Below are 22474 nucleotides of genomic sequence, written 5' to 3'. Positions count from 1 at the left end.
GAAAAGCTGGAAACAGTGCGAATTATCAACAGGAATAAATGATTATATTATGTCGCAGCAATGCACTGTATTTCCATTCAAGTGCAATAAATAAATCTGTATGCTTGTGGATAAATCTCAAAAAGAGACTTATCAAAGCAGGCAAGTTACTGAGGATCCCAATGGCAGACTACTTTCATATAAAGTTAATCACATTGTATTTTTTATACAAATACACAGAAATGTGAACAAAGAATAGACTCATGGATGACAATAAAACAAAATTGATGACAGCTGTTACTTTTGAGCAAAATATAATTAAAAAGTAACAATGAAAATAGCAACAGGGTCATCAATGTTTATTTTAAAATATAGAAGTACGAATCCAAGGAAACAAAGCATTGAGACTTGACCAAGATGGGTAACAGGCATGGGAAAATTCACCACATTTCCCCCTCATTTTCCATGAAGATTATAAAGTAGCAGTGTGGATAATGGAACATAGTGGGGTGGGGGTGGGACAGAAACAAGGAGTGTAATTTAAAAAAAAATCCTTTAAAATCAGTAAGAAGCAATGGCAATGCAGATGAAAGGAAAGCGGCAGAGAAAAGCAGAAAATAAACCAGCAAAACCAGGAGGCAGAGCAAATACAAAAAGAACAATGGAAACATCCGGGGCTCAGTCTAATTCTTCCTAAATATTAGAAAGCAAAAAGGGTTTTTACAACAGAGTTCCTGTATGAGAGAGCCTGTTCAGTGTCCCAATGGAGAGGCACAGCACAGAGTAGACAAGGTCGATGGCAGTACAGGCTTTGGATAAGGCATCCCATCAAATATGGATTCCAAACACAAAAGCACAATCATTCAACATTCAAATTCTTAGTTTCCATATTTATAAAAAAAACGGTTAATAAAAAAACTCTTTCTATAGTGGTTTTATGAGAATCAATTAGATAATCCTTGTCAGGTTCTGAGCAAAGAACCTAAGAGGAACTAACTGTTTAATAAATAACCAGCTTGATTTACAGCTTCCTTTTCACTCCTAAGACACTGTTACTTTAGTTGATATCAAAACTGTAACCTGAACGTACTAGACTTGAGTTATAGGCTCACCTTCTGTATAATTCTACAAAAGGCACATATTTTAGTAGAAAGTATGTAAGTTATATACCAAGTCCATAGGGGTTCTGGTAATAATTAAGGCAGAAATAGAACTAATCCAAATCACAGTTTATATTTTGCTAGCAAGTATATAATACTAAATACATAACATAATAACATAATGCTAAAATAGGAGACATATATAAACAAAATTGCAATTAGGGCACTAAGAAGGTGATATAAGCCGAAGATATCTGCTGTGACAGATAGGGACTTCTTAAAGACAAGGCACTATCTATCTAGTTACTTTTCTGAGACAGGGTCTCAGGGAACCTGGAGCTGCTTGCCCATTTTGGTTTGAATGGCTGGCCAGCAAGCCCCCAAGAACTACCTGTCTCTGCTTAGAAGCTTCCTACATTTTTAGGGTAACAGGCATATGCTGTCATACTCAGTTTTTACAGAGGTGCTGAGGATCAAAAATCAGGTTATTATGCTTGCTCATCAAGAAATTTTACCTTTGAGCTATTTCCCCAGCTCTGTTCTAGAAATTTCTGATCTATGATTGGTTGAATTCAGCTACAAAAGTCAGGAAAATCAAGGGCTGGTCACACACGGCACTTATTAAATGTCACAAGCTCTACTGCATTAGCAGCACCAGCCTTCCTGGTCTGTTAGCATGATAGTGCAAACAATTCTGAAAAGAAGCATAAGCCATAAACTGAGAACTTCACCAAGACTCATCAGCGGCAAGTCAGGCAAATTGAAACATGGAAGCTCAGCCTCACTTTGGTATTAGTCAAGAGGAATTTACTGGTTTGGGTCTAAAACTGTCTCTCTAAGGCTTCCACATGGGTGTTTGATTGACAGCTTTGATGGGGAAGCTCAGCCAATCACATCTGGCTTGGGTGTGGCCACCTGGTACCAGGTAGATAGGTGCGTGGGCTCTCTATGCAGGTGCTTGCCTGACCCGTTTGGACTTTGGACCTTTTACTCCGGTCACGAGTTTCCCCGTTTTTCAATTATTAAATTATATCTGTTGTTTTGAGCTGGCCTGGTTATTTTAGCGTATCGATCGAATACGCATTCACTTACACAGCTTATAGTCTTTTGAGAGGTGATAGGATCGTAAAGGCTTCTAACTTTACAAGGGATTGATACAATTATTAATTCATAGCTGAATACACTATTAGAGGTTAAGGCCTGGTTGGAAGAAGTTGGTTTAGGAAAGTGGGGATTCTCTAAAAGGAACAGCTTACACTGGACTTTTCCTAAGATGAGTCTACTAGGCTCCCTTGTTGCCACAATGCTCCTCACAACAGATCCAAAGAAGGGGCTCAGTGCACAAAATCTGAAACCTCTGCAACTAAGAGCCCAAATATTCCTGAAGCTGTTTTTATTGGAAAGTGCCTTACACAAATACCTTGAATTAAAATCATCATAGGATTAAATGCTTCTGATAAAGAGATTAAAATGCAGCCACCAAAAATACTAAATTAAATGAAAAGAAGCAGCGCTTCCTTTTATCAGTCAGATGACATGCGAACAAAGTTAATCTATCACTCACGTTTATCATGAGGATATTACATTAAAAGCTTACATATATGTGTATGTGTGTATAAGTTCTATATCTCAAGCAAACACTTTGAAGAAAACTCAAATCTCACCTATCTAAAACAATTAGTCTCTTTTACAATTTCCCCCAAATGTTTAAAAGAGAATCATTGGAAAGCTTGTCCTCTCCACATTATGATTCCAAATGAACACGACCCTGGTCATGTCTTATTACTATCTACTGTTCCAAAACCAAACTAAAAATTCTTTGGGGACAGCATATGAGACAATTACCAAAATTTGCTTTATATTTGATTTTAAAGCAATACACCTAAGCTTAAGATACATTTTGTCTTAGTTACTACCTTAGTTACTCTTTTGTTCTTCCTATGTCATTTGATAATAGCTGAATTCCAAGAAAATTTCTAAATATAAATAAAATGCCATATATATTCAAGCAAAAAAACATCAAATTGTATCACTCCCTTAAAAGGCAAAGAAAATTTTACCTGAAATGTTAACATAAAGAATCATCAGCCAGTCTTTCCTGCCCTCTCTCTCCTCCCTCTCTTTCTCCTACCCCAATTCAGTTACCATGGATTGAAGCCAGAGCCCTATGCAAAGCCAAGTGCTTTACCCCCATACTATGTTCCTAACCCCATAAAACAGTCTTAGAGGAAAACAATGTTTTCAGCTAACAAATATTTTGTAGTATTTGCATATAATCAGATCTTCCCTGATATTTTAAATCTTCTTTAGATTATGTACAATAAATGTTGTAGCAATTTCAACATGTTTTTAGGAAAGATTGACAAGGAAAAAAGTCAAAACATGTTTAATACAAATGAAATGTTGCTTTCAATGCACAGTTGGTTGAACCCATGGATGCAGAATCCATAAATACAGGACATGTATACTCCTAAGTATTCCCTTAGGACTTACATAAATACCCTCAATAATCTTTTATTATGTTTCTAAATCAATTTATTTAAAACTTTCTGATGCTAACCTTTCAATTATCATATTAGAAGTCTCCCAATATTATGGTGATTTAACTGCTGTCTGTTTAGTATACATATAAATTCTCCTAGTCCACAGGATTTAACATATAAAAATGCCAAGGAATGACTGGAATACATAGGAAATCACTTAAATGTCAGACTCCTCCCAAACCTCAGAACTATTAAAACAACAAATCTTGTTTCTAATCTTCAAATATAAAAGACATTATCTATTAAGGTGATTTTTAATCCAAAGTATTTCATGACTATCCACATAAAAATATATATTATTCCTTTAGAGAAAATGATAAATGTATAAAAAATTAATTTTTCATTGTGTTTCAATACCAGTTCCACAGATGGATTGAACTATCAATTACATGTCTGTGGCTGAGAGTCACAGGACGTATCTGTCACTCGACTCCCACCTGCTATGTGTATCCACCCACGTTCATCCCCAACAACATGCTAAATCTTTCCGATAGTAAAAACCTACCTTTGAGGTTCTTTGAAGCTGATCACCAACATATGTTTTACGAAACTGATCCAAAAACCAGAGAATTGCAAGCTCAATTTTTTCATTGGCGCGACGAGGCAATCTGGTATCCATTAAAGATATAAGCTGAAAAACACTTTCCATGAAGAAAAAAAAAGCTTTAATACAAATTCTCAAAGAAACAATACTGAGATATTACAAATATATAATCACTCTAAAAAGTGAAAAAAATATAAAAGCATGTCCTGAAAACGTTACTTAAACTATCAGAAATCCTGCCTCTATAACACACAACTGGTCTAGATCCTTCAAGTCTTTATATATGAATATGAAACTCCCATAGGCAAGCATATATTCTATTAAAGGTTACATGTAGATGAATCACTCACACACACACACACACACAGAGATATAAAAGTAAACATTCTTGTGTTTTTAGTAAAAGGATATTAAATGTATTCTTATATTCATTTTGCATTTCTAAATATGTCAAAATAATGACTTAATTCTTTAAAATTAAGAATCGTATCTATGAAGTTACATTCAGTACTCTACTAATGAACCATTAAAATTTTACCTAAAACACGACAACACTAATAAAAAATTTTTAAGAAAATCAAGCTGTGTGTGCAAAAGATACAGTGATAGAGTTTGAACCTAAGTGTTTGTACATACTAGACAAAAATTCCACAATTTACAATCCCCTTTTTTGCTTTGCATTTTGAAGCAGTCTTACTAAGTTGCCCAAGTTGGTTTGAATTCACTCTGTTGTCTAATCACGCCTCGAACTTGTGACCTTCCTGAGTAGTTAGGATTATAGAATTGTATTACCAGGCTCACTTCGACCATTTTCAACATCAAATTATTAATAACTATTACTAATTATTACAAAAATGATAATTTTCATTATTATTTTAAATATTATTATCAGCTAATTATAAGTGAAAGGAAGATTAGGGCAAATTTTTTAACTCTTACTTCTATATAATATAATATATAATCCTCAGAATTGCATTTTCAATGAAAACATCCTTGAACACTACATATATTTTATGAAAATTTCCTGGTGGGAGATTGTTAAGTAACTTGCATTAACAACAATACATTATATCAGTGGGGGGGGAGGGGTAGTACTTGGTTTGGCGTGGTCGTGGCAGGTTCCACTGTACAGCCTAAACAGGCTTTATACTCACAGCAATCCTACCTCAGCCTCCTACGTGCAAGGACTATAGATGTTCGCCACCAAGTCCAGCCTAGTAAAGTATATGAATATTTATTTTTAGAAGATGAAATAATTGAGGCCTTGCCTAGCCCTGATCCATGTTGTTCATTCTATGTAGGCAATGCACTCGACTACATAAAAATTCATTTTATACATATACACCTACACAAAGATACATGTAATATTCATCCCCAGACTCAACTTACTGTCCTACATCTATATTACATTTTACAAAAATTTTAGCAAAAAGTATGGAAGGACTTAAGTAAGTTCAAATAACTTCATTAAGAAAGTCACCTCTCTAAATAATTTTTGGTTGTTTGTTTTATTGAGATATGGTCTCACTCTGTAGCCCTGGCTGGTCTGGAACTCACTATACAGAATCGTCTGGAACTTACAGAGATCCATTTGTCTCTGCCTCTTGAATGCAGATTAAAGGTATATGCTATCAAACCAGGCATTCATTAAAAAACTTAAATCCAAGTTTTTCCAAGAAATAGATTCTAGAAAATTGTTATGGATTCCCTTGGGAACCCAATTTAATAAGTATCCATTAAACCAATAAGAATTATGTTAAATACAAAAATGAGAAAGGTACAGATATAGCCACATCCTACAGAAATTCACAAATAATAATAATGAATGCCAAGTTGTATAATATAAGAAATGCTATAAAGAATTAACAAGAATTCCTTTTATCCTGGAATATAACAGAGTAAGGAAAAAATATAAAAAGAGGACGTAGACATTCAGAAAGAGAACAAAAAATTGCTCATTTAAGTATTTTTAAGCGGAGGCTGAAAAGATGGCTCAGTAGTTAAAAACACTAACTTCTCTTCCAGGAGCTAGGTTTTATTTCTAGCACCCACATGGCAGCAACTGTTTATAAGTTCAGTTCTAGGAAAGTCAGTCACCTGATGGTCCCCAAAGGCACCAGACATGTATGAAGACAAAACACCCATAAGCAAAATAAAAGTTTTAGAATTTTTGAAAAGTGTTCTATATAGGTATGTAACAATCAGAGGCAATAGACAAAAGTAATAAGAAAGGCAGGAAGTACGGCATAGTGATGCAACCCTTTAGGCCCAGCCCTTGGGAGGCTGAGGCAGGCAAATCTTTTGAGTTCAAGGCTAGCCTAGTCTAGAGTTACTTAGAGAAATCCTGTCTCCAAAAACATAAAAGAAAGAAGGAGAAAGAGAAAGAGTGCAAGAGGCAGGCAAGCAAGCGCATATGTTCCAGATCAGGCCAGATAGAGCCAGAGAGATCATGTCGATAACAACAGCAACAACAATCCATGAAAAGAATCCAAAGCATGAAATGCAACAGAGGTTACCTTTATTCTGAGGAGAGAACTGTCAGCAGGAAGGTGTAAAAGGGCAGAGCAATAAAGCCTTTGGCATGAAGAACTACAGTCCAAGGAAACATAATCAGCAGCAACACCCTGCCAATAATTGCAAATGGGCAAATGGAAAGCCACCAGTGACAACCAGCTACTAATATAAAACGTTTCAGAAAACAGGAGAGAAGACCTTCACTCTACCCAGTCACCTCTGTGAACAATCTCCTGACATCGGGGGTTGGGAGGGGGGGAGAAAAGGACAAAGCTAAGAGAAATACAGAAAAGCCAGAAATGTTTTCACTAATAGATGCCAAACCTAGAGCAGACAGACCGCCAAAGAGGAACTGGACAACGTGTCACTTTGGGGAACCCAGCTGCCTTTGTGCTCCGAATGCTAGCACACTCTTTATCCTTATGCCCCAAACTACCTCAATCTGGGAAAGCCGCTTTTATGCAAGAAGACCCTCAGGAAGACACTGTTGAGTTCTCAGGGAAGCCAGATGCTCCAAAAGCTCTGGACAGACATGGAGGCCTACTCCTGCTAACCACTGAATGAGTGGTTACTCTGACGTCTACCATCTGGCTCTTCTGAACTTGAGTGTTCTGTGTTCTGGAAGATACTCTGAAAAGAGAAGCAGCAGGAAGACCAGATGGACCCCAACATCACAGGCCCATAAAAGGCAAAAGTGGTTATGGAGACTGCTCATCAGGAGCACCAGATCATGCCAATGACACAGAGGCTGCTGTGGCTCCAAGAACAGCACAGAACATATGAACAACAAAGAGGTACAAAACCTCAAACAACTGGAGTTTAGGTCAAATGGAGAGTTTGGAAGAAATGCGACCTGATCAAGAAGAAGTTTTGTAGTGGACAGCAGTATGGATTTTAGCAAACCTCTGCTGTGGGATAATGGTCTGTACCCTGTCACTTGTATTTTAGTAAAACGCTGATTGGCCAGTAGCGAGGCAGGAAGTACAGGTGGGGTGACCAGGAAGGAAGTAGAGGTGCGACAACAAGAACAGGAAAATTTCGGGAAGAGGAAAGAGTCAGTCCGTAGTCATCACCCAGATGCAGAGGAAGCAAGATGAGAATGCCTCACTGAAAAAGGTACCAAATCATGTGGCTAACACAGACAAGAATAATGGGCTAATATAAGATATAAGAAAGAGTTAATAAAAAGTCTGAGCTAATAGGCCAACTAGTTTATGATTAACGTAGAACTCTGGGTGTTTCTTTGGGACTGAACAGCTGCAGGACCTGGAAGAACAGAAATCTCTGTCAACAAACCTCTGATACACAAGATCAAGACACATGGATGGGATACAGAGATATGGGAGATGCTACAGGCATAAACAGAAGTGTCATTCACCCAAGAATCCACCACTATGATGCCAGATGGAATGAATGTCCATGTTGCTACAAAAGAAGAAAATAGGGCAGCAGGAGTTATTCCTTCTACATGGAATATGCAAGAGCTGAATTTGCTACAAACATTGCCAATAATAAAACTGTAGTGATTAGTTCCCCAAAACCCTTAGGAGAAGGGACCTTTTGGAACTAGCCAGAATTCTACTGCTCTAGGAAGTATGCTGGAAGCAAAGAGAAGAATCAAACATAACAATTCAGTCTCTGGGTACATTGTTAGAATAACCTGAGGAAGGAAGAACATTCCTACAGTCTTAAATGGATTTAAGGAGCTGAGAACCCATAGCCAAACAGGTTCAGTTCATCGCATTACTCTTGATCATTTTTGTCCATCATGTTTTGTTTTCTTATCCCTACACTCCTCAATACCAGAGACACACAACACACACCACAAAACTTAAACATCAAATGACCCAAATCTATTCTTCCATTCACTTTCAGATAAAAATTCAAGAAATGTCTATGAGGTCACAGCAAGTGCATATACAATTATGCTAAATTCCAGACTAACATTACCCCTTCATTTCTTAAGGAAGACATTTTCTGTTACAGACTGTTATACCTTTTTAGTATACCTTTTAAATGTCTTGTGTTAATATGCTTCCACTTTTTTCTTGGTTAAGGACAACTTAGAATGACCTTTTAGGTCTATGATGTCACCTTTCCCAACTTTACATGATGGGCTTCTACAATTTTAGGAACAGGGCTGCTATACTAACTGTACCTCTTACCCTTGTCTACCTTATACAGGTTCATAGTGCATTTGTTATTTGGGTAACTGTCATAGTTAGAGTTTCTATTGCTGTGAAGAGACACCATGGCAATAGCAAATCTTATAAAGAAAAACATTTAATTGGGTGGCTACAGTTTCAGAGGTTCAGTCAATTACCATCATGGCAGGACATGGTGGCATGCAGGCAGACATGGTGCTAGAGAAGGAGCTGAGAGTCCTAAATCATGATCCAAAGGCAACAGGAAGTGAATTGAGACACTGGGTGTATCTTGAGCATAGGAAACCTCAAAGCCCACTGCAAGAGTGGCACGCTTCTTCCAACAAAGCAACACCTACTTCAAAAAAGCCACAGTTAATAAAAGTGCTACTCCCTATGAGCTTATGGAGACCAATTACATTCAAACTACCATAGGCACAGGTACTATGTTTTATTTGTCCTTGATAGTTCAAATTTGGAGGGTTTTTCTCTGAGAAATGGAATGGTTATGCAGCATCAACTTGATTAAAACATATCTTAAACCTTAGGAGAATACCAATTCCTGAACATAAACAGAACAATGAAATAATCAAATCTGGATTTTCGAATGATTGTTTGGCTGCAGAGAGGAAGCAAAGAGTCCATTCTAAAGGCATACCACTGGTCCAGGTAAAAGATGAAAGCACCAAAAACAGAATTGGATTTTCTGGAGTAACTACAAAGTGGCTCAGACAACATTTGAGAATGTGGAGGTTGGGAAGAAAAATGAAGGGAAAGATAAGATTGACACAGGCTTGGGCAACTGAGTGGTCAGAGATTAGGCATATGAAGACTTAGAGCTAAAGAACGCAGAAGACAAAAATTTAATTCTAGTCATTGAATTGCAGATACATACAGGGTGAAGCATTCTAATAAACAATTTAGTAGTTCCTTGAAAGTTGGAAGATAAGCATTACCAAAACGAGAAACTGTGGGCAACACTGAGAATTCACTGGGATTGAAAGCATGACAGCTGGCACTGGTGTACACGGTATCTTTTATCAGTGAGTTAGCGACAATCCTACATTCTCTTGGGTTGCCAAGCAGAAGAAGAGAAAATACATCAATGAACAAAAGTGTTAACACTTACTCCTTCCATTATTTTAGTATAACGTACAAACCATGTATAAGAACTACAAGAAAAGCTAAAGTAGGGTATGGACTATTTGGATAGAGTGGTAAGAGAGGAAGAGCAGATATCCAAATCCCTACAATATACAGACAACGGTGATCCACTTCCAATTACAGGAACTTCTGCATATGTAAATGTTATTTCACAATCATACATAAGTCGACAATTTAAAGTTTAGAATCCCAATATTCTAAAACACATACAAGATCAATGTTGTTTACAAGCATGTACCTGTCATGGGCCATGAGAAGCAGGTGGCAACTAGTGTTTAGATGTCAACCCACAGTCCACTGGACCATTAACTCTGAAAGCTGTTGCTCACTTTTGCTGAAGCAGCTTGGTGTCTCCCATACCTGCATTGCAGTATGTAATCACATGTTATGTGTATATGTAATCTCATGATTACATCTCAATCTTATGGATACATGTATCTGTGGGTGGTCAAGTAGAAGACTTTTCATTTAGCTATATATAGTTCTGATATACAGAATATTTACTGGGACATGCTTTATAACTGGATCTATTTGTCCCACAAGGACTGTGGCCATTTAAAAACTTGTCATCTTCTTTTGCGTACTGGATGAGAACTCCAATGAGAGAATCTAGTCATGTAGCCAGAGACCTTGGTTCCCACAGTCCTATCTCCATTCTGTTCCCTGAGATACATTAGGAGTCACCTCCCTGCAACTACTTTCCAATCGGCAGGACATGCACTCAGGAAAGGAGTCTTTCATATAGACCACATTTCAAAGAAAAAGGGACGTCCAAGCCCAGAGAATTGCCTTTTTTGCATGTGTATGTAAGCTGAAAACTTTACATAACTGAGGAGAACAGCAGAAGAATAAAGAAACTGATGCAGAAAAGTACATAGTGGAGTGTTCGTTTTGCCCTCAGATACTTCTAAGTTCCCTGGCTTGCTGTGAACCTTCTGAATCCTGAGGGGACACTGAAGCTGGCACTCAGAGATCCCCAATACGTACACACTTTGAATATGCATTGCCTGGCTTGCACACCCATCGATCTCACCACTTGATCACTTGGCCTTTGATATATCCTCTACTTGTCTTGAAGTTCCAGGAGGGATTCACATAATTCCACACCAGGGAAACAAAAGTCAAGATTCATTGTATCTTCAGGCAACTCAACAGGTCAGATCAACATAAAGTTCTAACTTCTCCAGCTCCCCTTTAAGCACACTAAAGGAGGGAAAGGAGTTACAGACCCCAGGTATAGACTTAAACCAATAAGAAGCAGGGCAAGGAAAGAAGACAACAAACAAGTTCTTGCCCTTAATAAGTCTTTCTGCAGTAGTGAGGAAGAGCAGCTGTATGTACAAGATGCTCAGTAACACACTACGGTATATGCTGGTTCTCATATTTACAGCAGTGTTGTTTTGCAGGCATTGAGAGCACTGGAAATATATGGACAGCTCTCGTCAGCTTCTGGTCACATTCTGTCAATGCATTAATTTCTTGTTCTGTCTACTTCTACTAAAAGACATAGTGTTTAATGTACATCATTAATTTGTTAGCACAGAACTCCCAGTAGCAAGACTGTGTCTGGAACAAAACTACACAGAAAAACCCTGATTCAAGAAATCAAACTATGTATCTTAATTAAAATATAATTAGAGGTTCAAATCTTATTAAAAAGATGGTACAAAGGATGAAAGGATATGAAATGAAAACAATTCTATTCACACTTACAACACATTTGTCAAAACCTTAAGAATATATTTAAAGCTAATGAGATGGCTCAGTTGGGTAAGAGTGGTTGGTATGCAAGCAAGAGGACTTGAGTTCAAATTCCCAGCAAACACACAAAAGCCAGGTATGACCACATATGCCTGTTAACTCCCAAAATTGCAGGGCAAAGCTAGACAGATCCTAGAAGCTTGTGGGTCAGCTAGCATAATCAAACAGCGAGTCTTAGGTTCAATGACAGACTGTGTCAAAAATAAGGTGGAATGTAGCAGAAGACTCCCAACCACCTCCTCTGGCCTGACAGGCACACACACTCACACACACATCTACCCATTGTGGTGGTTTGAAAGAAAATGGCCCCCAAAGGGAATGGCAATATTAAGAGCTGTGGCCTTGTAGTTGGAGTAGGTGTGACCTTGTTGGAGAAGTGGGTCACTGTAGAGGTGGGGCTTTGAGGTCTCATATATGCTCAAGATAATGGCTAGTATTTCAGAACAACTGCAAGATATAGGACACTTAGCTCCTTCTCCAGCACCATGTCTGCCTGCACACTGCCATGTTCCACCATGATGGTATTAACTAACCTGTGAAACTGTAAGTGAGCCACCCCAATTAAATGTTTTCCTTTATAAAAGTTGCTGCGGTCATGGTGTCTCTTCACAGCTACAAAAATCCTAAGACACCCACACATTACTCCCATCCCCCCCTCCACACACACCTCCACACACACACACACACACACACACACACACACACACACACACACACAGAGAGAGAGAGAGAGAGAGAGAGAGAGAGAGAGAGAGAGAGAGAGAGAGAGAGAGAATCTACTTAAGAATAATGTAACAACTAAATATTATTTTTAAAGATTTTACTGGAATAATAAATAGTATTGTAACAACAGACTACTTCTGGGTCAATGGAAACATGAACGACCTAAGAAAAGATATAAGAATTCTGTATTAGTGGCATTCCAAGCCATTAAAATATAGAGTTGGCCTTGGTTAATAGTTTGAATAGTAAAATTTTGAGAACTTTAATATAAACTGATTTATTATAAGTAAGTTTAAAAAGATAATCACAAAAAAGTAAGGTGGGGACCAAGGAGACGGTTTAGCGGCAAAGGGCTTATTGTGCAAGTGAGAAGACTGGAATTGGAATCCCCAGAACCCATAAAAATACGTGAGCAGGTATAGTGGCCAGCTGTAACCCTCACACCCAGGAGGGAGGAAAAGGTGATCCCTGTGGAAAACTGGCTGGCCAGACAAACTAAAATCAATGACAGATCTTACTGCAGTAAGTAATCGGAGAGTAATAGAAAACAGCCCCTAATGCCTTTTGGGCCTCCATATGTACACATCTGTACCATAGCCACTCACAGGAATGAGCATATACACATACATATACTACATATGCAAAAAAGAAGGGTATATGATACATATAAATGCCAATAATAAAAAAATAAAATCATAAAAATTAGAATTAAAAAGAATGCTAAATGCCATACAGAATCAAATAAATACAAGTTAACCTAAAATATTTGCTATACTAACCTATAAATTATAATAATCTTAGAGAAATGGTGACGTTGACAGGCTTTGGGTTTGGAAGATAAATTGGTATATTTGAGTATCTAAGTATTTCAGATTTCAGGGCTTTTAGATTTTAGAATATTTTCTAGTTGGGTTGGAATTTAGTTCCAGATTTTAAAGCACTGTGGATTTTAGGCACTCAGATAAGGATGCTGAATCTTACCAGAGGCCAACTGGTAATACTTACTATGAGTCCTTAAACTGCTATAGACACTTTGATTATCTAGTCGGCTTTAAGAAATTAAGTCTAATGAAATTCTTTCAATCTATAAAAACCAATTTTTGCTTGGAGGCAATTTATAATAAAGAAAAATTGAAAATCAACATAAAATTTGAAAATCAACTTTAAATCCATAGTATAGTTCAGGTTATTTAACTTTTAAATTAAATGTCCACAAATTGTGTTTTATTTAACAGGTATGTGTTTGTAATCCATCAATATTTACCAGATATTGTTCTAAGCATTAGAAACTTAACTCATCTGAGCCTTTAATAGCCCTAGATTAGATATTGTTTCCATTTTTCTTGTTACAAAACTATGCCGTAGTATTTTCTGCTTTTAAAACAGTTGCAAACACACATGCAGGGTATGCACACCCCACACATTCACACTACCCAAAGGCTCTTTACAATATCACTCTAAAATCTGCATGGTCTTTATTTTCATTGGAATTTTAAGTCTTCACCAAAACAAGACCAAACAAAAATTGAGTGATTGTGCAGGAAATATGATATTTGATCAAGATCTGTGGAAAAGCAAGCTGCTAACATTATTCACAAGAATGTCCCTTAATTTAGAAGTGTTGAGAGTCATCCAATAACTTATTAAGGCTCTGATCACTAGCACTAGGGGGTAAAAATCAAGTAAATTTGAACCTATTTGTTGAAGAATCAATCTCTGTGCGCTGTTTTTTGTTGTTCTTTTTTGGGTTTTTTTTTTTTTGAGTAAAAAGGGAACTGATACCCAAAGACCAAGGGTATCACTTTATATTAGGCCATATAAAGCTAATTCAAAGTCTAAATTTCTTAACTATAGTAAATAGCTGTTACTCACCGGCAGGATAATTCTCCATCCATAGCATCGTGCTCATCTGTACTGGTATATGTTAATCTTCCCCCTACAACTGTGCCAACTAAGTATATCAGCCATGCAAGACGTCCTTACAAGAAAGAAAAAAGATGAGAAGTATCAATATAAAGAAGTTTATATTTCAGAAAACCCAAAATGAGCAAAATCATATCTTCTAAACAAATAATTAACTATTACAAAGTTGGTTTTCCACAGACAGTAGAACACTGGGATTCATGTTTATCAAAGCACTGATATTAGCAGGTCTTCCAGCAAGGAAAAAAAATGTATGTATGAATCCCAGTTCTGCCAATCTGTTTCAATTTATGAGTTACCTCTTTAAGTCTTAAAGTTTTCATTTGCAAATGGGGAAAAGTAAGACGTGATTAAAGTTAAATTTAACATATCTGGTCATCGTGATACACAACTTTAATCCCAGCATTAGGGAGGCAAAGGCAGGTAGATCTCTGAGTTGAGGCCAGCCTGGTCTACTTAGTGAGTTCCAACAGAGTTACAGAATAGAGAGACTCAGTCTCAAAAAGCAAATAACAAAAATAAATAAATAAATAAATAAATGTATTGTGCATGGCCAGTCCTGTTATCCAGTCAAAAAGCACAATTATGTGGTCACAGTGGAGATAATCCAGCACTGAGGAAAAGTGGGGTGCTAGAGCAGGACAGCAGGATCTCCATGAATTCCAGGCTAGCTTGGGCTCAACAATGACATTCTGTCCCCTTCTCGGCCCCCAAAAGAGTATTCTTGTGGGCTGGGTATGATAGTGGACATACTAATGACAAAACTTGGAAGTGTCCGGTATAAGGATGGCAAGTTTAAGGTTAGGTTGCACTCCACAGGGACTTGTTGGCCACTCAGGTACATATCAAGTCTACACACAACAAATTCTCTTATCACCAATAGCCATCTCTGTTCTGAATGGTCAATTTTATGATGGTGTCTGTTTACCCATTTTCATTTTGAAACTACTTTGCTTATAACATACATATAACAATGAACTTTCTCTCTTAAGATTTTTTTTTCATATTTTAAAGTCCAGATTTTTTTCTATGCATTTCACTGATTACTGAGTTACCTTAATGGCTATAAAATATCAAAGACTATGATGCTTTACATAATGGAACAAAGAGCTAGGGAATTAACTCAGTAAAGTATCTGTTTCATAAGTACCTGAACCCACATTAAATAAGCCGGGTGTGGTGGTACCCACATATAAGCCCAGCATCAGGAACCAGAGATAAGCAGACTACTGGGGCTCCCTGGCCAGCCAGAAGTCTAGCCTGCATAGTAAAGTTGGTGGCTGGTTGTGAGATCCTGACTCAAAACAGCAAATAGCACAGAAGGAACAACATCTGAGGTTGGATTATGGTTTCCACATAAATATACACATGTGCATGTACATAAATGAACACACACACACTCACAAACCAAAGTGGAAATATCTATAGTTTTAACAAGTTTTACTTTAAAGAAGCCAAAGTTAGTTACTTTAGGAATGGAATTACTGGCTAGATGAGCTTTAAGGAGTATTATGTTAGGCCCATGGATTTATCAATACAAGTACTAGGTTCTCTAAAAACTTTTGAGATCTGTAGGAATATTTAACAACATAAAAAATGTCATTTCACAAAGAAATTGTGTGTCATTTTTGAAAACTGGTTTTTCAAAGATAAGCAAACTATTTCACCCCAAAGTAATTACATTTCTTTTATTAAATGTTAGTGGCTAGGGTGATAGCTCAGTGGTTAAGACACCCACACAGCAGCTTACAACTGCCTATAACTCTAGCTCCAGAGGATGCAATGCCCACTTCTGATTTCTGTAGGCACCAGGCATGCATTTGGTGCAAATACATGCATTCAGGCAAAATACTCATACACACAAAAGAAAGCAAATCTTTAAAAATAAAAGTCATGTGGCCTTTGTATTTGTTTAAATATAATGAATAGTTAAGAAAATGTTTGCGCTTGTTAAAGGACTTGGGAAGAACAAATACATTTTCAACAGTGCTTTCCCTGCAGATATTAGCATTCATGATTATACTGCAGCAATCAACAAAACATTCCCTTTGGAGAGCAGGGGATACTCAACCTGCTTCAATAACAAACATCCTATAAATAAGAAATACATTTTGGCAAATACACACTCTTTTGTCTATCACAAAAACTTGAACAAATCAGAAACTGTCAATGTTGTGGCATATCCATCAACAACATGAAACAGTTAAAGCTGAATAACTAATGTGATCAAGAAACACATCACAAAACAGACAAGGACCACAGCACGTATTAAGAAAGATACCAGCACAAAGCCCATGTAAGAAGCCAAATTCATGTTTCTGCTTCAAAAGGATTTCCAGCTCAACAGCAAAGTCTAGACAACATATAATTCCCCTGGTAAGCATGCTAACAGTTATCGTGGCTTTTTCTATCAAGTCTCCTGAATCTTGCAACTTGAGTATGGAGTAAATATTCATAATCCTCATTTTTTACTTCTAGACTATTCTCTTAATTATAAAAGTACTTATCCTTACCCCTTACATCATTTTTTGTTTGTTTTTTAAAGATAGGGTAACATACTTATATACTTTCCTATAGGTTATTTCTCCTTATTCCAAAAACTAGACCCTCGCTCACTGACAGTTTTTCCAACAATATTTTTTATCACAGTAGTTGCCAATTTCAATATTGATAAAGACAAATCTTATAACCATGACAATACTGTGTTCTCCTGGGGACCACCTAATCCATGGATTTATTATACTTTAACAGGTCTGCTGAAATAAAAACTCATATACCATACAACTCAGGCTTATAAGCAAACTCACAGGGTTGTGTAACCAACACTACAAAATTTAAGTGTTTTCCTACTTCCAAAATTAAATCTCACAATGATTAAGTGTGCTAAAATTAAACTTGATAAAGATAGGTGTGGTGGTGGCGTTTTCTCTGTGAAGGAACAAGCATGCTATTGTTTGGAGAAGTCGCATTTTATACACATACTCCTTCAGTTGCGGGGCGTTGGGATATTTTCATCTCATGGCTATTATAGAATACTGTGATGGACACTGTATACACACCTAGGAGGAACTACTGTGTCATTTGGAGCTTCTCCAGTACTAAGAAACCCTCACACTGTTTTCATCAAGCTCCACTATTTGGCAAACCTAGTAATGAAGTATGAAGTCCTATGCTATACAAAAAGCATCTGTAATTGTCTTTTTTCTTTACATTTACTCTAGTAGGTGTGAGGTGGTATCTTAATGTCACCTTGAAAAGCTTTCCCTCATGACTAATGGTTTGTAGCATATTTTCATGTGTTTACTGGCTACTTTATGCCTTCTATAGAGAAAAGTCTATTTAAATCCTTTAGCTATTTTCAAGACTTGTCGCTACTGAGTTGTAAAAGTTCTTCATTGCATTGTCTTTAGGTTTTATTTTCACCTTCTTGATGATGATCTTCGGTGAATAAAATTTTTATTTCTGATATACTCCAACTACCTACTGTTGTTATTGTTTGTTTGGGGATGTTAGCTAAGAAAGACATGCCCAACCCAAAGTCATAACCATTTATACCTACATATCCTCCTGAGACTTTCCTGACCTCTTATGTTTAGGTCCAAGAATTATAGCATAGACATAAGACTGATGAGAAAGATGAACATAGGCAACTTGAGCCCTGGCTATCAGCTAACTACAATGCCTCAAAGAACCCATTATCTCAGAAAATTGAGATCATAAAGCAATTGTTAACTGATAAATCAAGAAGCTTTGGTAACAAATAAGTAGAACACAGTCCCCCTCTGCTTCACTGCTTTCTACCATAGCACATAAGGACTTCTAACATATTCCATCTCTTATATAGCTGTTCTTAATTATGGCCTGCCAACTCTAGCAGACTGTAAACCACACGAAAACAGGTACTTTTGTCTGTTCAGTTTTCTAATCAACTGCACAGTCTAAATCATGGCCTGGCATGTTTTATTGGTTTAACATTGCAATTTATTGAACACTGAAACACACACTCACCAAAAATAAATATAAATTGTACTTATACTTCTTATTTAAGTTGCACATTCTATACAAGATGTGCTACAACTAATTCTTATTTATAGATTCCCTGACTCTTCCCCTTCCCCCACCCCCAGGCAGGATGTCTTTGTGTATCCCTGACTGTCCTGAAACTGGCTCTGTAGACCAGGCTGGCCTTGAGCTCAGAGATCCTGTCTGTGCCCAGTGAATTCCCTGATTTTTTTAAATTTACCTTTTTGTTAAAACTTCTTTGTAACCCTAAATTGGTACTCACATAATTCACACAGATTGCAGAACATTATAGGTTGTCTGATGTACACAATTTCAGCCCTAACCAGCATTCTGTTAGTCTCTTTAGTTTCTTTATTTCTATTGCCCCCCCATTTTTACACCATTAGTGATTTAAGTCCTTGAGATAGCCCAGATGTTATACTGAAGTGCTATGTAGTGCTCCTGAATGGGGTGAGGTGGGGTCTTATGGCCTGTAGTGGTTTGAAATGCCCTGTAAGGCATTTGGTAACCATTTGGGAAGGATAAGGAAGAATGTCACTTGGGGGGGGGAGTACTTAAGATTTCAAAAGCTTCCAGACATTCCCAATACTTTCTTTTCTGTTTGTGAATGGGACTATGAGCTCTCAGCTACCACTCCATGGCCATGCCTGCTGTCATGCTATGGCCACAATGGTGAGGAACTGTAAGATCCAATTAAATAAATGCTTCCTTCTATAAGTTGCCTTGGTCATGGATTTTTTTTCATGACAACAGAAAAGTAACTAAGACATGTACCTTCTATGTAACATGTTATGTGCTAGATAAGTTGTGTACAGGTATGAGTCAATAGTGATGTTGGGTCTGAGTTCAATGTTAATGAACCAACAATACATTTAAAAAAAAAAAGAGTCGGGGCTGGAGAGATGGCTCAGAGGTTAAGAGCATTGCCTGCTCTTCCAAAGGTCCTGAGTTCAATTCCCAGCAACCACATGGTGGCTCACAACCATCTGTAACGGGGTCTGGTGCCCTCTTCTGGCCTGCAGGCATACACACAGACAGAATATTGTATGCATAATAAATAAATAAATATTTTTTTAAAAAAGAGTCCATATTAAGACTTATACATGAAAAATGGTTATATGTTTGATGTAAATGCTACAGCCCAATAGGGACAAACAGAAACAATGATTTGATATTTGTGAATATGGTGTTCTGATTATATAGACCATTATCACCAAATAACAAGAATCAGCTGTGTCTCTTAGAATCCCAGCAATCATGAGGCTCTTAACAGTGACTCCAACCAGTGAACAAACTAACGGTTCCACTGTGTGTGAATTATTACTCACTTCTAAAATAAAAGTAATTCTGAAATACTGCAGGTATAATTTTTATTGAATGTAACATTTTACCTGCCTTAAGGGAGTTACTATTTTAAAACACTCTGCTATAACTCAGTCTACAGTCCTATGACCTGAGAAGACTGAGACAGAAATACTGCCTTGAGTTTAGGAGCCAGATTAGGCTACACAGCAAGACCCTGTGTGCCCCACTCCCACTCCAAATAACACTATTTCTCAAAGCAAAGCATAAATTTAAAAGTAAATAATGACCAATTACCTCCCTTACACTTTGTCACTTTAGATATTTAGATACAATTTAGATAATAATTACTGCTGTTGTTCTTTTTTAAAATATGCTATGCATACGCTGTGCTACTGAACTATGTCCCTATTCCTTGGGGGCTTGATGCTGTGTGAGATATGGTTTTACTACATAATGTAGTCAGTCTTTGAACACATTATGTATGTAGGCCAGGCTGGCCTCAGATTCACAATCTACCGCCTTGACCTCTTTAGTGCTGAGAATGCAGGACTAAATACCACACCATATACTAGTACTGCTTAAAAACTGAATATGGAGGCTTTTCACTAATATGAATTGAACCATATGCCACTTAGTTCTTATTTAAGAAGCCTAATTAAAACAGACAAAACTTTCTGTGTATGTAATTTTCATATTTCTCCATTGAATGATAAGTATTTATTTTTAAAAGCAGAAGTCTGCCAGAAGGTGGTAACAGGCAGATCTCTGAGTTCAAGGTCAGCCTGGTCTACAGAGCTAATTCCAGGACAGCTAGAGCTACAAAAGAATCCCTGTTTCGAAAACAAAAACAAAACCAACAACAAAAAAGTAGAGGTTGCTAGGAATGATGATGCAGGTCTATTAACTACATAGGGAGACTGTCTCAAGAGAGGCAGGGACGGGAAAAGCAGCACACTAAGCAATACCATCAGCCGCCTAAAGCAAAGACTAGCTTCAAGTCTGGTGTTTATTACACTAGTGATTTAACTGCTTCCATAATGAACACAAGGCAGCGCTGGAAGTTCTCGCTCTGCCTGTTTTGGCTATTATTACTATTACTGTTGAATAATACCCCTTTAACGGTGGTTCTGTATCAGTCTCAAACAAAACCATAAAAATATACTAACATTTACATTTTTATTCTGTCTTCCTTTAGAAGCCATACTATGTAATGTGTAATGAAATCACATATTACTTAAGAATTTTTCCTCTTTGCCAAAGAGTTTTGCTACCATAAAAGTTAGATATAACTCATCACATCTACTTCCTCAATGTTAATTATATGATAAACAAAACGAAACATTTCAGACTGAAAAAAAATTCTTAGTCATCAGACAAATGCAAATCAAAACAACTCTGAGATTCCATCTTACACCCATAAGAATGGCCAAGATCAAAACCACTGATGACAACTTATGCTGGAGAGGTTGTAGGGAAAAGGGAACACTTCTGCATTACTGGTGGGAATGCAAGCTGGTACAACCCCTTTGGATGTCAGTGTGGCGATTTCTCAGAAAATTAGGAAACAACCTTCCTCAAGACCCAGCAATACCACTTTTGGGTACATATCCAAAGGATGCTCAATCATGCCACAAGGACATATGCTCAACTATGTTCATAGCAGCATTGTTTGTCATAGCCAGAACCTGGAAACAACCTAAATGCCCCTCAACCAAAGAATGGATAAGGAAAATGTGCTACATTTACACAATGGAGTACTACACAGCAGAAAAAAAACGACAGCTTGAATTTTGCAGGAAAATGGATGGAACTAGAAAACATTATTTTGAGTGAGGTAACCCAGACACAGAAAGACAATTATCACATGTACTCACTCATAGGTAGTTTTTAAACATAAAGCAAAGAAAGCCAGCCTACAAACCACAATCCTAGAGAACTTAGATAACAATGAGGACTTACAAGATCTAATCTACATGGGACGTAGAAAATGACAAGATCTCCTGAGTAAATTTGGAGCATGGGGACCTTGGGGGAAGAGTTGAAGGGCGAAGGGGAGAGGCAGTGAGGGCAGCAGAGAGAAATATAGAACTAAATAAAAATCAATTTAAAAAATTCTTCAAGAAGAGACATTCAGAAAACACTGACAAGTTCCTGCCAAGCTTTCCGAAGGTCTAATTCAGTACATAAAGGTCTGAGGGAGCACTGAAGGACTCTATGTTTGAGAGGTGAACCAACAGGCTCGGCTTCCTAAACCAGGGTGATTTCTGTCTAAGAGTAAACTAATGAAGCCATACATGAGACATCTCAACATTCAAAAAATTTACTTTAGTTCATTATGACACCTTGGATAACAAATAATAACACACACACACACACACACACACACACACACACACATATATATATATATATGTATATATATACATATATATATATATAATGTGACAAGTTATAAGCATTTTTCTAAAACATTAAATGCAAGTTCACTGATTTATTTGAGAAATAGGGTGTTCATGTGCCCTGTCCTGGACTGAGAAGTCACAGTCTCTAGGGACTTTGGCTGATGAGGAGGAGGCAATGTCAGCAAGAAACGATGAGGTGCTATCAGAAAGCCATCAGACACGTTCAGCTAAAGGCAATGTTACAGTTCTCATTTAAATATCTAACCATTCTCCCAAACTTCTATTTAAAACTCAGTCTTCAACAAAAAAGACACTGAAAAGTCATATTGAGAAGTCAACCAGACATAGA

At 37.2% G+C, this 22474-nt stretch overlaps 1 protein-coding gene across 5 annotated transcripts in view; it reads right to left on the bottom strand.

The window, feature by feature from the left end:
• Positions 1-22474, bottom strand: part of Ranbp17 (RAN binding protein 17) — a 335330-nt gene that overhangs the window by 239398 nt on the left and 73458 nt on the right. For all 5 annotated transcript variants that reach the window (XM_075941352.1, XM_075941353.1, XM_075941350.1 and 2 more), the window contains 2 exons: positions 14345-14450; positions 4128-4263 (listed from right to left, as the gene is read on the bottom strand). In XM_075941352.1, coding sequence (XP_075797467.1) covers positions 4128-4263; positions 14345-14450 — 242 coding nt within the window. The remainder of the gene's footprint in view (positions 1-4127; positions 4264-14344; positions 14451-22474) is intronic.

This window comes from Microtus pennsylvanicus, chromosome 11 (assembly GCF_037038515.1).
Source record: "Microtus pennsylvanicus isolate mMicPen1 chromosome 11, mMicPen1.hap1, whole genome shotgun sequence".
NCBI classification, from domain to species: Eukaryota; Metazoa; Chordata; class Mammalia; order Rodentia; family Cricetidae; genus Microtus; species Microtus pennsylvanicus.
The sequence above is the reverse complement of the archived record's forward strand: the minus strand, read 5'-3'. Positions and strand labels throughout refer to the sequence as shown.